Source organism: Dendronephthya gigantea, unplaced genomic scaffold (assembly GCF_004324835.1).
Source record: "Dendronephthya gigantea isolate DGI-Jeju-01 unplaced genomic scaffold, DenGig_1.0 000078F, whole genome shotgun sequence".
Classification (NCBI taxonomy): Eukaryota; Metazoa; Cnidaria; class Anthozoa; order Malacalcyonacea; family Nephtheidae; genus Dendronephthya; species Dendronephthya gigantea.
The window spans coordinates 933,974-951,023 of NW_021163088.1; the positions used below are offsets into that span (position 1 = coordinate 933,974).

The window sequence follows — 17,050 nt, forward strand, 5'->3', positions numbered from 1 at the left end:
CCCTTTGTCTTAATGTCCAAAACCTGAAAAAAAATATTATAACAGATCTATCTGACTAATAAAGAAAATGCTACTAAACGTACGCGTTGCTCAAAGCGGTAGAACGAAGACGCGACGAATAATACCAGTGGCACACGTAAATGAACGAAGCCTTTCTACCATAATTTAAAAAAAAAAAAACCAAATTCTTTTAACAATATTTCAGTACTAACAACAAAATACCTCCTCAAAACTCCATAAGTATAAGCACAGAACCAACTACACTAACAGATAATTTCAGCTTGCATGCAAATTAACCCATTTGAGATGTTGCAACCATGGATTAGCCAATAAAACTTAACTAGTTCAGACCATGTGATTTGAACCATTTCAAATTTGCATAAAAGCTGAAAAGCTCTTTAAACACTGGCCTCGAGAGATAGATATGACCGCCAAAACAATATCTCAGGAAATGAATCATTAGAATTAATAACCTTGAATTTGCATAGCATGAAAAATCGACAGGCTTGCTACGACACTGGATCGCGTGGTGATCGTACGTTTGTGTTACGTTGTGGTATATTACTTGACAAACTAAAAAAACGCGAACTTTATACTAATCTGAAGATGGCAGGAAACAGATTGTTGGCCTATTCTATGCAATGCAGATGTTTAGTTTCCACCTACCGGTTACTATACTTCCATTCTTCCCGAGTTTCTGGTCGACTGGTTACATGCAGTAAATATATCATGCAATCCGATGCAAAAGCTTACGACGAACTGAACCAACCGCAATACGAAGCCGGTTGTAAGTTTATTAATGAAGTGAATCTCTCCCCCGGGGTCAAAGTGCTTGACATGGGCTGTGGTACGGGAAATCTCACCAAATACATCGCTGATATTGTTGGGTCTTTTGGTAAGACGGTGGGAATTGATCCTGATGTTGAGAGAATCAAAATAGCTCAAGAGAAATATCAAGAGGTTGATAATCTTCAGTTTCATGTTGGTGATAGTGTGACTGGATTCCCAAACGAAAATTCGCCATACTATGACGTTCATATAACAATGAATGCGTTTCACTGGTTTCCACACGAGCATAAGAGGATTTACATACAGAAAGCCTACAAATCTTTGAAGTCTGGAGGAAAACTGGTTATTTTGTGCACAGATAAGTTTGGCCCGGAACGAGCTGATCATTCCGAGGTACTTGGTACCCATTATTTGACAAAAGATGAAATGAAAAAGTTGTTTTATGAAATTGGTCTGTTCAGTGAAGTCGTGATCAGCCAGATCGTTCTAACAGCGAATTTCAAGTCGTATGAAATATTAAAGCGTTGGACCAAAGCATCAACACATCGTGATATTGAAGAGTTAGATCCAGCTTATGTGAAAGAGACTATGGCTGAAGTTGCTACTTTTCACGACGATGGCAGTATCGTATTGATTATACCGTGTCTTCATATCACCGCAATTAAACAATGAAAAGATCACGTTAACATTAGCCGATAAATACTTCTTTTAATACGTGTGTAATTTTATACAAGTGTCCACATAATTTTATACCTTAGGGCCTTCTCTCAAACAAAGATTTTTTGAACCTTTTGTCATTCTTCTCTTAAATGGCTGCAAATTCAACAACCGAATCTAATGCTTGCTGTTCTCAGTGACGTTAAAGGCAGGGGCGGATCTAGGGGTTGTCAGATGAATCACGCGATTAATCAAAAATAATTTACACAAGCCTAAGGTCGAAATATGTAAAATTCAGTCAGCGAAGGTAGTCATGCGATAAATTAAAAGTTAGCTTGGAACAATACTAGCTTATGCTGTAACTGTTATGAATATTATTCAGGCTTACAAATTGACCACATTCATGTTTTTATTCCATGGATGTAATTTCCCCTTATTTATTGCCCGTTGTTTCGACACACATGTATCTGCTATTAAAACTGAAGGCTCAGTGAACTTTTAAACATTTTCGCGCATAATTTTTGTATAAATTTCGGGTTCAGATGATAAGTTAACAACTTTTAAAATTTCGGGAGGATGGGGGGGGGGGGGCAATTGACCCACCTTCCCGTTTTCCTTCCGATAATTTTGACTAACGTGCGAAAATTCCTAGATCCGCCCCTGGTTAAAGCAAAGAAACCGAATCGAAAAACTGTAAATATAAGGTTTATACTATCTATGTAATTGTCGTCCAAATTAACTCTGCTTAGTTCGAATTCAAATGTTCGATCTGATAGACTGATATTGATACTCGGACTATTTTTTTGAATGATGAAATTATTGTTATAATAACCAAGATATTAGTTGTTATTGATATTTAGCAATTTGTCGTTGTTTGCGTCATGCATTAACACTAAAATTTGATTGGAATGACTTAGGGGCCGATTACTTGCGCCAAGTTGTCCCAGTTAGCCGGAGTGGTACAATTTGCCGAGTTACTTTTTCCCTGTGATTATGTGTATACATGGCGAATTTCGATATTTCAGGATAAAAAGCATTGTATCTCCCTATTCCACCTGGTGACCGACGTTGAAAATTTGCATATGGTTTTGCGCTGCAAAAAACTTTAATTTTACAGTGAGTTCTATAGGCGTGTGTTGTCATAGCAACGGGAGAAATGGCTCAAGAAATAACTGAATTTGGAAGAAAATACGTTGAAATACATAAAACTTTCCAAATCTGCTTCAGAAAACAATAAAACTACTCGTATTACGCGGGGTCATATATCTCTAGATTTGCGGCAATATTAGAGGAAATTTTGTAGTTTTTGCTTCTTGCCGTTTCTGCATGCCAGCTATTCATGAGTTTCCATTGGAATATTAAAATATAGGTTATGGGTCGTGTTTTGATTATATTTTTACGGCAATTGGAGTTAATTAAAGCTCGTCATTTTTGAGTTGTTTTGGATCAATTGCGCAATATTTTACTAATGTATACTATTATGCGCGCTGCGTAGACTCGGGGATTGGACGTGAGCACGATCTGCGCAGGTCTCTGACTATAGTTTCCGCCAAATTTGAATAGAGCGTGAAATTTGCAACATTCTGATATTAAGCCTAAGTTGCTTAGTAAAATATCGAGTTTAGGCTCGTCAAAATAGCCTGGAAGTTTGGGGTATATTTTGTCCTTATTCTTGCTGTCGCTGTGCAGATAGCGGCGGCTATAAACGAAAACGGCGCAGAAATTTCGACAGACAAATCGTCCCAGTCTGTGTATTGTATAAGCAAGTAAGTCAACCGGAATAAAGCTTCCTTTTAACTTCGGTATACAGTTTATGTTTAAATAATTCCGCTTTTTGCTCGAGGGACTCTGCGTCAGGTATTGGCATTCTCTCTTGTCGCGCAAAGGGGAAATATGATTCTTGCTTAACACCGAATGGCCTCCACTCGTCATACTTTTCACTGTAGCCTTTATAGTGAATTCGCACCAAATTCCGTGCCTTATCAACTTCTGTTACTTCTAACTCATACAAAATTTTATCCTTTTTAAACTTTTTTACAACTTCAGCACTCGATGAAACGCCAGACTCATATATTGAACGCTTTGGCGGACGCGAATCGCGCCTTGGTCTGTCTGCCATGTTTGCTTTTAATACCTGATTACGCAATTTTTGCGTCGGCGGGGCTTGGCACTACTTGGTAGCAAATGTTCAAAATCATGGCAAAAAGTTTGATACACAAATCAGGACCATCGAGAACTACAAGACACCTGATGTCTAAAAAACTGTATCAAGCCACCTTAACCGGGACAACTCAGCAAATTGCGATTACATGGACAAATAGTAAACAATTATCCCCGAGCCGGCGCGGAGCGCCGAGGGTACTAATTCCGCCCGGAGATTAGGAATTACACCCGGAACCCGGGAGAACATAGCGGAATCCAAAGTTGCCCAAATGTCATGGACGTTCATGGACGTTCAATGGTCATGGTAGTTGTGCGCATGCGCGAAATTTGAACGAAGAAAGAACGGTCGTCTACGACTTGCTGATTGGCTAAGACAAAAAGAGAGCATGCATGATAGCGTCAGCATTTTAACCGTCATTTTTCAAACTATTTTTTAAAAATATAAAATGAAATCATGGAGTCAAATATTAAAACAATAATAAAATATTTAAAGATCATCACAGCACAGAAACAGTTGGTGAAATAGGAACGACTCGAAGTTTATAATCTTTGAAGTGGTATAGGTGTCTATATATTTTGCTTATTCAGTGTTTGCTGTAAAAATGCATTGTTTTTTTGACAAGTACGAGCTTGGTATGTCGTTTTACAAGGAGCTAACCGACCGTTTAAGGCTTTACATCATCGCTTAAACTTTAGAAAGAATTCTCAAAAGTGTACTTCAGAGTTTTGATAAAACAAATATAACTTTGCAGCTTATATAGTCGCTAAAATCATTGAGTAAAATAAATAATCGAAAAACAACATTCGACGTTTAGTGCTTGTATGGTTATTATAAATATTTGTGCTGTTTTGATGTTTTGAAGGTTTAGCTATAGAAAAGTTTAACGCTCATTTAAGCGGCAACGTAATGCAGCAGGCAAACAGGTGATTTCTGTTCACCTTTACGACTGTCTTTGTTTCCGAAAAATTTGCACGAGTTATTTCATAATATTAGCGTAGAAAGTTAGGTCTGGGTAGCGCACGAAATATTTTGCTTCGTTTAAAATGGCGAGGGGTTGCTGCACGCATGTATTTCCAGTTGGATGAGGTTTTTGTGATACGAAGAGTTATCAAGGTCGAGGTAAGCTTTATCAGCCGAGCCGAATATTATGCATTACTAATGCAATCTCGATTGTTATTAGCTAAAAACCTAGAGATAATTCCCAATGTCTTGCCACCTACAAGACATTAAACAATTATTGGATGAGGTTTTTGTGATATGCAGAGTTATCAAGTTCGAGGTAAGCGTTATCAACCGAGCCGAAGGCCAATAAGGCCATATCACAAAAACCAAGTTCAATAATTGTTTTATTATACATTTGAAGAATAGTAAACATAGTATGAACGATTACAAAACCTTATTTATTATCAACATCCAAAAATATCACTTGTGGGATCTTTACGGATTTGAATAGAGCTTGAAAAGTTAGCTGATAAGTTCTACAACCCTTTTTGATATAGTTAAATAATTTCGGAAATATTTACATCTAAACATGACGATTTGCCTAAATTTCCGTCGTGCTCGGGGGCCTGAGACTCAGGAACCGAGTTCTTGTCAAACATAATATAATAAATTGTAATTTTACTTCGATCTTCCAATAACGTAAAATATTTTGAGAAAAACTCGCCCAGTTGCTACAGCCATACGCTACCGTTCCCGCATTTTTTTCTTGAAAAGCGCAAACTATATCGCCAATGAAACTCTTCATGTTTACATTATAAAAGACGGCGTGTTTGCAAATCATTCCTGAGTCCCAGTCCCCCAAACCGACGTATTTTCGAAACTATTTAATTATATCAAAAAAGGCTGTAGAACTTATAAACAAATTTTTCAAGCTCTATTCAAGTCCGTAAAGATCCCACATTTAGTATTTGAATTAATTTTCGTACAACAACATTGAAAAAGCCAACTTCCTGAAACACATTTTAAACTTCATCCTTCAGCTCAAAAAATGGATGTTGAGAAGCTCAGATCCACGAGCTCTCACAGGGCCTAGCCTATATCCAAAAACAAAATAGCCAGTTTCCTCCAGACTTCAAACATTGGTATAATAGGCTTTCTACGGAGCCCTGTAAGGGCCATGGTAATTATCATCTCACGCTGGTCCAACTTAGCTAAGTTTCTCCCACTCGTGCAGGCTCATATTGTCAGCGGACAACTTACATAAAATTGAGAGCAAGGCGTAAAACGAAAAGCTTTTAATTTTTTATGCGAAGACCGCTGAAAAACTGAGCCCTCTTTACCGGGAGAAAATTTGCCGAATATGACCAACGTGTCTGTTTTTTTCTATTTTCCGACTTTTTTTTTCAAAATCCGACTTTTTTTTCAAATTCCGCCTTTTTTTCAAATTCCGACTTTTTTTCAAACTCCGACTTTTTTTTTGAATCCCGACTTTTTTTCAAATTCCGACTTTTTTTTCAAATTCCGACTTTTTTTTCCAAATTCCGACTTTTTAAAATTGGAACTTCCTCGTTATTTATCGTAGCAACATGGCCGTTCGTCTCTTGTGTTTTGTTTGTTTAATCTACTTAATTATTATCACGACGGCATGTTTTGCCATTAATCTTCATGAATATCTTCCACTTTCTGAAAGTGGCGATGGTTCAAGAGAAAATTTTATTAAAAAATACTTTAATCTTGGTTTCCCCTATGAAGAAATTTTGGCTTTTCTTTCGAAGTTTCACGGAGTTGTACTAAGCCTTCGTCAATTGAAAAGAGTACTGAAGTCTATGGGATTGCTACAGGCTACAGAGCAATGCACCAACGATTAAAGGTTGACCATCAACTAGTTGTAGACAGGGAGACAGTCCGTAAGATTCTAAGGATTGTTGATCCAGAAGGGGTTGATACTCCTTTGAGACACCGACTAAAGAGACGGCAGTACAAGGTTAAAGGGCCAAATTACATATGGCACATTGATGGCTATGATAAGCTCAAGCCATTTGGGTTTTGCATACATGGTGCCCTGGATGGCTACAGCAGGCGAGTCCTGTGGTTAGAGGTTGGCCCTTCCAATAACGATCCAAGAATAGTTGGACAATATTATCTGAATTACATTCGTCAAATTGGTGGTGCCCCCCGTATAGTCCGGTCAGACTATGGGACCGAAAACGTGCATATTGCCGCAATGCAGAGATTTTTCAGGTCTTCTGCTAATGATAGCTTTTCTGGGGACAAAAGTTTTATGTACGGCAAGTCAACGTCAAATCAGAGAATTGAAGCATGGTGGTCCCAGTTGCGACGAGCCGGTGCTAACTGGTGGATAAATTATTTTAAAGATCTCAGAGATACTGGTGTATATCGTGAAGGGCAAATAATTGACGAGGAGTGCCTTAAGTTTTGTTACTATAACATTATTAAAGATGAACTGTATAAGATTGCGAGTCACTGGAATGTCCATTGTATAAGACCTAGTTCTAACGCAGAATCCCCATCTGGCAGACCGGATACTTTGTATTTTCTTCCTGAGGTAAATGAAACCCGAGATTACACAACAAGAGCATTTGACGCAGATATTAATGTTGCAGAAGAAATGTGTTGTGTGCAAAATCCACCAAATGGCTGCGAACATGAGTTTAACGAGTTGGCCACAATCATCATGAGTGAAAATAGACTACAAATGCCAACAACTGTTGAAGAGGCAGAAGAGCTCTATGTAGAGCTACTACATCAAATTGAAAACATATGACATTCGAACAGTAATGACGTGGTGGTTCAACGAAAAAAAAATTACCGAGTTTTGGTTTCAAGAAGGTCTAATCAGAATAATGTATGATTGTGGTCCTTTAAAGGCTGTTTGCCACTACGTTCGCTTTGCCAGCGAACTCTCATTAACGAGAATTCAGGCTGTGTATAGGCTATTTAATTGATATTTCATCGCATAAATTAAAGGAAATTGATATTTTCTAATTTCTAGATTAAGGGTTTTCAAATTATCATCTACATCATTATTGCTTAAATTTAATGACTTCATTATACGGCTTTTTGCTATACGAAAGCCAGGTTTGATCATTCAGGTCCTCTTTCTCCCCCAGGCACAGAACGGGCACATATAACACGTAAAAAGGCACAACTTGTAACAAGTCTGATCACAAGTTGTCAGCAAGTTGTGTTCGCACTGCTTGTTCCATGTTGTTGTTACAAGTTTGGGACAAGCTGTCAACTTGTAGCGAGTCCGATGGCATTGTCTGACAAGTCTGCTGCAGCCGGACACCGCGGAAATTGGTTTACATATAAATATCTAACAAAATATCTATTGCACAAAAGATTTTAAGCTTGCACTCGGCAAAAACGACTCGTCTGAATTCTTAACTTCGTTGTATAGTTTTGCCTCAAAATGGCCATTTTACAGGCAGCAGGCAGATGTATACGAAAAGCCTTATTCGAGGGTCGTACAGCGTGGGGTATCTGACACGGTTCACGGCCTGAAAAAGTGACGCATCACGAATCACGGACGTTCAAAATGTATTTTACCGAATCACGAAAAAAAACACGTAAGACTTTTAAACACGTAAGGATTTTCTTTCTTGAGTTGCGGTGGTTTTCTTAGGATTAAACACTTAAGCAGTAACTCTTGGAAACTTTTCAATTAGGTACTGTATGTGAAATGCTACCGTGCATTCTTTTTAACTCAACATGAACTGAGGATGAATTCCACTTATTGCTTACAAATCGAACAGAAAATTAAATTTCGGTGTTATTTTAAAATAATTTTTTGAAACTTTAAATTGAATAACAAACAAAATATTAAATTACATGGAGTAAGTTATGAGTGTGAGGTTGTGACAAGTAGCTTATACCTCTTCTTAGGTTCTCTTGCCTTAAATTTAATGTCACATGTAAGAACTCGTATAAATATCAACTGTCAACGTATACATGCACTTACGTAATCTATTCTATCTCTATTGGCTACCAAGCAAAACACACATGATCAAGTGGTTAATAATGTACAATAGCACACTTAGTTAACGATTAAGGAATGAAAGTAAAGCTCTTTGTTGTCTTTCATTAACCATGCATATATGTGTGTTTTGAATGGACCTATGAAATTCCTAACACAACAACGAATAAAGTCTTCCATAGGAAATTCGTTCTAAAACCCTGCCTTTTTTAAGACCAACAAGCAAACTAGTAGTAGTAATGGTTGCAGGACCAAACCTGCAATAAACGAAATTGCATTTACACTAGCCTAAATTTCCAGGATTCTGGATTACATAAAATGTTGTCCAGCTGAGTTTTGAAATCAAGAAAACCGGTGTAACTTCCAACTGGTAGATCGACTGTGCATCCACACGTGTGAGCAACTAAACAAGGCAGGCGTGCTATACTGAGATGAAATATCACCTTGATTTCCTTAGCTACCAGGAAACTGCTGCCAGTAACAAAACGGATAAACCGTTTCAGTGTAGCTGTATCAGCGGCATTCACGTATCGCTTTAGGTGGCAAAACACTTCCTCTTGTGACTTGGTTAATACGCCATCTACATCAGCTTTTATCAAGGACAACACCTTTGTTGGAGTGGGAGGAAGTTCATCATACATTTGAAGAACGTCTTCTTTATCTACATCAGCAAGAATCTGAGCATCCATATCTTGTATACCTTCTCGGAATTTGTTGATTGAACGATTGACCTTCTGCACCAATTCGCACTTGGCTATGTTGACCAGTATAGATTTGATGTTACTATGTGTGGGCAACATTCGCAGACCAAAGGGCGAAAGAACTTCCAAAACTTGGTGCTGTGTTGTAGCTTTCATTACCCCGCTTTCAGCTTCGGTTAAAGCATTCTGCAAGACTACCGCTTCAAACTCGAGGACGTAGTCCAAAAATGCATCCAAAAAATCGTCGTCTGTAAGGGATTCTTCTCCTCCTAACACTACAATGGAAAACAATTTCGAAATCTGAATTGGCCATATGCCAGTGATCAGAAAGGAATGAATAAGAGCTCTTCCAAGTATTTTACACAATTCATCCGTCACATCGGGACCAACTCGTGGAACAAGACTCTTTCCTCCTTCAAAATACTGGTTTGTGATATCATCCCAAAAGATGGAATATATTTCCCGCTTTACACCATCCAGATCTTGAGCTAACTCATCCTGGATAATAAACTTAACAAACTTCATTGAAAGAAAGTTGGACTTGTAAACATCAAGTAATGTAGGTACAATGTTGTTTCTCTCAATCGTGATAGTAGGTGCTGATTCCATTATTTCAAAAGCTTGTTCTCGCTTCTGTATTAAACCGCCCTAACACATAAAAGGCAAGTAAAATTTAGTACATTACAAAATAATACATAGTAAATCTTCTGTTAACTAAGCTCTCACAAGGGAATTCTCCGTTTGCATAAGACGTCATAATCTGTCATTAGGTGCCGTCTTGGTTGATTCTACAAAGTTCACTTCCACAGTTAAAGAGAACAAACGGAGTTAATTTACTTTTTCCTTGTTTATTTTGTAACTGCTTACCATGTCCATAGTATGACAGTTGGAAAGTGCCTGTTTGAAACACAGCAATGATGAAAAATATGATTCGTGCACGTGTTTTGAAAAATCGACCAAGATGGCGGGAATTGCAAACTACTCATAGTGCCATAATGGCTTGAACAAATAAGGTCCAATGAGTTAGTGTATCACCCATAGCTAGCCATGTACCTTCACTTACGCTAGAAAGAAAAGCTCTATTAAATATTTGCTAAAAGATTATAAATGGAACAACAGAAAGATTAATGACGCAATTCGTATGACGAATGGAAAACCGAAAATGTACAGGGTGTCTTAAAAAAAAGTTAATGCAACCTCAGTATGCTGCTGTGCGTCAATTATATGGTAAACTGGAGTACATATTGGAGAATAATACAGATCAATGACACGTTTTCGTTCCATATGGAGAAAAAAATGTGACGAAGTGAAAATCGCATTTTTTTTTACTTCTGCGCGATGCTAAACAAAAAGCAATTAATTATGTATTTGTCAAAGCTGTCTTTCGTGGACAATATGTAGAATAATTAGTTATGCATGCGGACACAACTTAAGTCCAAAAGAGAGTTGATTTTCAATAGTATAACAAATAGCGTTATTTTCACTTACAACACGGACAACTGCATGTCTATGATATTTGGAAAAATGTTCTAATTTTCTAAAATAATTTACCTTGTTCTTTACACGTGAATCTGTCTCTCTATGAAAAGAGTAAAAAAAGAATAATCGAAAACGAATGATTTATGCTTGATTCTCTTCCGTGTATACCTGGTACAACGGAAAGCAGTAGCGGTTTTACTAGTCATTCATTAATTTTCATAAATTTCAGTCAGCTTCAGCGCAGTCATATAGTACGAGGCCCGCCGAGAGGGGGGCGGACAGGGGGAGGGGCAATTTGCCCCTGGCCCCCAACTGAAGGGCCCCAAAACGACCCAACACTGATGTGGGAAAGTGCGCAAAAAAAGCCAATTCTGACGATCTAGCGCCTCAAATTTCACAAAAATTTTCCCTAGTATAAAGATTCGGCTCTTTCACCTTTTAACGCGAAAGGGAAGGACCCCCACGAAGTTCTTGCCTCGGGCCCCACTAAACCTCTCGGCGGCCTGGTATAGTACTTACATTGAGTTGTCGCAATGGCCCTCGATGTCACTTTCATCATCCACCATTATGGTTGTTGGGCATTTTTCTGGGATGGGATCTATCACAATGGCGTTACCAGGGGGACTGCTGCTGAGTGGTCCGAAACCTTTAGGAATTAACTCTTCATCTGGAGAAAAGGGCACAGGGTACTCACTCTCGACCATCACTAACATACATCTGTCAGCAATTTTGACACTTTCTTGTGGAGACAAACAACCTCCTGAATAGTTACATAACTGAAAATACTTTGGTGACTTATGTAACGACCCTATCCAGTCATATACAGAAAACATCATATCTGTGAGCGAGAACAAACGTGTTACTACTCCAAGTGATAGATGTCTTACTGATACAATATAATGAGGGTCAGAAACATCTGGTTCCTCAGACAATCGTCCTGTTCGGACCTCTCTTAATTCATCCAGAGAATCGTCCGTCTGGTGAATATCAACTGGGCGTGGGATACCTTTTCTCAATGTTTGGAGTGATTTGTTTTGATCAGCCAACAAAGACTCTTCATATGCTTTATCAATAAGGTTTTTTAGTTGTTCCCGTTCTTTTGATGTACCAATCAAACTGTCATCCGTGTTAAGCAAATGTGGCGCTGCATTCTCCTGTTCATCTGAAACAACTGGAACTGGTTCGTCATCCAGGACTGAATGTTCCAGAACACTGTCAGAAATTTCAGAATTATTGTCACTGTCAATGTCATCATCGTGTTCTTCATTTATCATCGTTGACAGATACAGCCTCACCTTTGACAGCTTAAAATAGTCAATGTACAACCCTAGAGTAAATGGAACTTGACCATCACCTAATAGTATTGTGTTTACATTTTCTTTCTTGAAATTCAACAAATCAAATTTCATTTCATTGGCACATCCAAAACTACATTTTCCATCAGAGAAGAACAGTTCCCTAGCAATTTTGATGATTTCGGTTTTGTTTGCCGATTTTAGGATGTCTACAAGACGTATTCCACCCCCTTCTTTCATCTTAACCAATTTGAAACTTTCACTTCCCTTAGGACAATGGAGCCAGGCAAGTTCGACTTTTCGTGTGCTTTTTGTTACGACAGTTTTTCCCTTTTGGGCTGACTGTGCAGTATGTTGCTTTTTATTGCGTTTCTTTGCAAGCTCTTCTAATAATCGTTTTTTCCTCGAATCGATTTCTGCCTTAGAACACGCCCCTGTCTTTCCATGTTGATTTTCACAGAATGACCGCAAGGATAATCGGTCGCCAAGTTTGATTAGCCCAAGGTCATTTTTTAATTGTTCGTCTGACGCATTCATTATGGCAACGTGCATCATCTAAAATAAGTTGAAATGTACATTATATTAACGATATACTGCATGGCCGAAAGTGAGGGCCGTGTGCACGAAAATATCAAACTGAGGTCTTGCAGTATCGACTGATCGAATGCGAGGTCAATACAGCAAGACCGAGGTCTGATACAACCTCGTACCCAGGTCCTGCTGCTGAGGCCGAAGGCCCTGGTAAATGCTGATCAAATACTCCCAGATTTTGGGGGTATTTTTTGAATCCACTAAACATTATGATGGCTATCAGGGGGGTATAGCAACCTAAAATCTAATGAGATTCAAAAATACTCCCAAGATCTGAGAGTATTTTGATCAGCATTTATTAGGGCCTTCGCCCTTATCAGCAGGCCCCAGGTACGACTTTGGGTTTGATGTTTTCCACTATGGTTTTTATTGTTTTACTGTATGAAATAACGCGTTTCAAAAATTAATTTATGCCTTCCTCTAGAGATTACTAAAGATAAAGATAGTACATTCTCGACATTTGGACTGAAGGGTCGCATTTTCTGCAATCTTGTTTGCTGGGCAGAATATTAATAATATAATGCGCGCACATCAAGACAATCAATTCGTAGTTGGGTTAATTTGGCTGGGGGTAACGATTTTCTCCCAGCTGCTTTATTAATAGTTAACTTTCAAAGTCAAAAATGTTTAAAATATGCATAAAATTCCTATTAGAAAACAAATATTCTAATATATCCAGTTACTTCGTGAACCTGATAAAAACAGTTGTTGTTTTAAACCAAAAATCACAAAAGAAGTTTAATATTACACAGGATTACAGCGTAAAGAGGAGAGGAATGACCAGCATATAAAAATGAGATACAGTTTACTGCTGCGAGTCTCTGTGAGGCAGTGCACCATTTGTCGCACGCATATTTCACCCAAATAATAAACTCCTATGCCGATCTTTGTAAATATTATTGAGATTGGTATATATTGTTCGCTTATTTAACGTCTTATCAATAGGCAGTTGGAAAATAAACAGCAAATACACTTAAATATTATTGAAATATTGAATATTCACTCAAAGTTCATCACGATGTCATATATTGTCTTTGGGCATAAATCCAATTACTTTTATTTTCTCCGTCATTGGCTAAGTATGGCGTCATTTCTAATGTCATGTCTAATGTTTTGGCTGTCTAGTGGCATGTTCGGCCGCCTGTTGTTGAGCTTATTTGCTGACTTTATCACTAAGTGCACTCTCACACTAACAAAGTTCCTAAAGCTAAAATGAAAGAGCATCTGTCTCTATACTGCATATGTTTACACCACTTAATTCAAAAACACTGACTCTCTAAAAACAGTCAATATAGGCAAATACACAGCTTATACTATTCAGAATATTAGTATTATTAGACTAATAAAGATCAATATACACTGAAAACTAACATTTTCATCCTCAAACTTTTGTGCCACATCTTGGGCCACCCCAATTGAAAGGAGGAATAGTTTCACCTATAAATAGAAAGACCAAGGCTTAGTTAAACAACAGATAATGTTTATATACCTAGGTTCATAAAATAAAATCGAAGACAAATAAATAATCTCTTATTGTTCGTGTAAAATCATAATATGTACCCCAGATAACTTAAGGATTTCTTTTGGCATTCTCTTGTTTAATTGTTATAATATACAAAACAAAATCAGTTTAAAATACCTCGTTAGCTTCGCTCAGTTGAGTCACAGTAGTGTTTTTGTTGTCGTCCATCTTGAAAGTGACAAATTTATCTAGACATTATACTCGGGAAAAAAAGTCGGAATTTGAAAAAAAAAGTCGAAATTTGAAAAAAAAAGTCGGAATTTGAAAAAAAAGTCGGAATTCAAAAAAAAGTCGGAATTTGAAAAAAAGTCGGAATTCGAAAAAAAAGTCGGTTTTCGAAAAAAAAAGTCGGATTTCGAAAAAAAAAGTCGGAATTTGAAAAAAAGTCGGAATTTGAAAAAAAAGTCGGAATTTGAAAAAAAGTCAGAATTTCAAAAAAAAGTCGGAAAATAGAAAAGAAAAGATAATAATTACCATGGCCCTTACAGGGCTCCGTAGCTTTCACAACACGATGACTATTATTGAAAAAAACTAAACCAATCAGGGTTCTCGTCTGGTTACAAATTCTAGTGGGAGTTTTGATAAATTGTTCAAAATCATTAACGCTTACAAATCTTTGTAGCTTCTGTCTCGCTTTACACGCGGCAGTATTCTTCTCAGCTGAAAAATCGACATTAAAATCTTCCAAAATTATAACTTCAGAGTCTGCAGGCAATGTTGCCAGTGATGTGTTAAACTTATAGCCGATCAAAGAGCCACAGCAATAGTCTGGCGCTCTATACACACAACAAAAGATTTAACGTTTTGCCTTTAGAACGGTTTATTTCAATCCAGAGATTTTCATTTACCTCGTCAACCAAGTCTGATAGGTGTCTAGCTGTAGTGTAGGGAATGCCATCTCGAACAAAAATCGCTGTTCTACCACCTCGCTTGCCTTTACGGACTTGTCTTACTAACGTGTAGCCAGAAATGTCAACTTCAGTATCCAATCTAGTGAGATTAAGCCATGTCTCTGACACTGAGAAAATATCGAACGACTGACTTACTTCTCACGAGATGCCTAATGTCGTCTAGTTTGTTTACTAAGCTTCGTACGTTCAAATCAGTGAGCCACTTTGAATCCTTACGCTTTCGGCAAATCCTCTGCTTAAAGACCTGGAGCCGGTTGTATCAAGCCCGTTTAGTTTAAACGGTGGATAAGTTGAAAATAGAAAGCCAGTCTATCGTTTTATTCAACAAGCAAACTAAACGTTTTTAACCTTAATACAAAGATACTGGTTACAACTACATATTCAGTGCATAATATTCAAGTTCACTCATTCAAGAGAGATGTAAAAAGTGTTATTTAATTTTGACTTATCCGCCGTTTAAGCTAAACGGGCTTGATACAACCAGCCCCAGGATTTATACTCAATTGGCTCATAAGAGAACTAACGAGGAAACGACCTTTGATAATTTCAACAGATGTATAATTATAAACTAACTTTCAATTTACAAGATGGTGGCAAACTGGCTTTACTGGTGGAAGGAGAATAATTCGGTAAACCATGCAGGCGTATTTCCTGGAGGAAACCATGGATAATAATATGAAATTATTTATTTTATTATCCACGAGGAAACTTATTAACATCCAGTTTGAATGCACACATTTGACACGAGGGATCTTTAGCTAACCTAAAAACAGCATTTCAAAGACTCCGCAGGCAAAAAATTATTAATGATAAAAATACAACTAAAATGGCAGACAATCTAGATACGCGTCTTCCTGCCATAACTGCAATCTGCTGTCATAACTGCAATCTTCTGATAAATGATATGCTTTATTGTTCAACTGTTTGGTCGAACACAACAAGCTCTATAATAATTATTAAGAAACTGTAATCATGCAGTCCAGAATTTCGCAAGTAATATAATCACTGGATCCAATACTCAAATAACTCAAGTGGCTGACAGATGATAAAATGCTCTATTTTTGCAATGCGGTTATATGATTTATAAATGTAGGAATAACACAACCTCGTACTCAGCGTCTTAATAATATGACACCAAAATATCACTATGATATGCTCGAGGCGAGATCCATCCATAATAAGTCCTACAAGATATCGAAGCTTAATTCAAATATAGCCACCTCGGTTTAAAACACGGGCAGGCCAACGATCATTAATTTTCACAGAGAAGCCTTGGTTTGAATAATTGGAAAAACAACTGAAGGAATGCACATCCCTTAAGACTTTTAAATTTAATCTGAAGAATTATTTAAGGCATGTTACACGGTGAAATTTTTGTTGCAACTTGCAATGCAGTTCTTTTTTTGAGAGATGTAAATTTGGCAACTACCGAGCTTTTCTTTTTATTGTCCATGGCGTTTCTTACACTTACACTTTGAAGACTCTTCACTAATTTTCATATCTTAAAAGTAGAATTGCATGCATTGCAATTTGCAAGAAAAATTGCATCGTGTAACATGGCGTTTACTGTCATTTTAACATATGATATACTTAGTCATAGGTTTTTTAGATATTATGGATTAGGTTAGGATAGGGTTGGAGAATTGGGAAGAAACGGTGCTAGAATTTCAGTATGCATAGAGAACACACGATTCAAGATGGTTTATTATTATTTGAATAAACTTTATTCACTTCATTATTTTTGAAAGTTGTCTTTCCAGAAATCGAATCACGAAATAGAATCAGCCATAAAAGAATCAGTATTTGGAAAATGTTCAGATATTGGCCTTCATCAACTTCTTCAACATACGAGAAATTTCCATCTTCTATCCCTAGCAGAATATAAATAAAATTGGTTGGGAACATTTCATATAATCTGTGTGATATTTACGAGAGGCGGAAACAGTTACCTTAGAAGTCGTTATTTAGCTAGATGTACTAAATTTTGGCTGAGGATTTCTTG

The 17,050-nt window shown here is 37.4% G+C and overlaps 4 protein-coding genes across 4 annotated transcripts; 2 read left to right on the forward strand and 2 right to left on the reverse strand.

Moving 5' to 3' along the window:
• Nucleotides 1–518: 518 nt before the first annotated feature.
• LOC114532176 (ubiquinone/menaquinone biosynthesis C-methyltransferase UbiE-like) lies at nt 519–1,698 on the forward strand. The gene has a single exon (XM_028553753.1). It carries the CDS (start codon nt 607–609, stop codon nt 1,459–1,461), a length of 855 nt encoding a protein of 284 aa, XP_028409554.1. The 5' UTR covers nt 519–606; the 3' UTR covers nt 1,462–1,698.
• A 4,706-nt stretch (nt 1,699–6,404) lies between these two features.
• LOC114532161 lies at nt 6,405–7,337 on the forward strand. Its single transcript, XM_028553739.1, has one exon. It carries the CDS (start codon nt 6,405–6,407, stop codon nt 7,335–7,337), a length of 933 nt encoding a protein of 310 aa, XP_028409540.1.
• A 1,490-nt stretch (nt 7,338–8,827) lies between these two features.
• On the reverse strand, nt 8,828–9,859 carry LOC114532162. The gene has a single exon (XM_028553740.1). The coding sequence runs from the start codon at nt 9,857–9,859 to the stop codon at nt 8,828–8,830; it is 1,032 nt and encodes a 343-aa protein (XP_028409541.1).
• A 1,385-nt stretch (nt 9,860–11,244) lies between these two features.
• Nucleotides 11,245–12,561, reverse strand: LOC114532163. Its single transcript, XM_028553741.1, has 2 exons — nt 12,162–12,561; nt 11,245–12,056 (listed from the first exon to the last, which is right to left on the reverse strand). Exons 1-2 carry the CDS (start codon nt 12,559–12,561, stop codon nt 11,245–11,247), a joined length of 1,212 nt encoding a protein of 403 aa, XP_028409542.1.
• Between the last annotated feature and the right edge of the window lie 4,489 nt (nt 12,562–17,050).

What these genes read in the sequence shown, in the direction of transcription:
- LOC114532176 (XM_028553753.1), top strand. Translation starts at nt 607, where the DNA reads ATGGCAGGAAACAGATTGTTGGCCTATTCTATGCAATGCAGATGTTTA.
- LOC114532161 (XM_028553739.1), top strand. Translation starts at nt 6,405, where the DNA reads ATGCACCAACGATTAAAGGTTGACCATCAACTAGTTGTAGACAGGGAG.
- LOC114532162 (XM_028553740.1), bottom strand. Translation starts at nt 9,859, where the DNA reads ATGGAATCAGCACCTACTATCACGATTGAGAGAAACAACATTGTACCT.
- LOC114532163 (XM_028553741.1), bottom strand. Translation starts at nt 12,561, where the DNA reads ATGAATGCGTCAGACGAACAATTAAAAAATGACCTTGGGCTAATCAAA. An exon ending in GTTCTTCTCTGATGGAAAAT is followed by an intron (nt 12,057 to 12,161) that starts GTAGTTTTGGAT and finishes CATTTACTCTAG; the next exon opens with GGTTGTACATTGACTATTTT.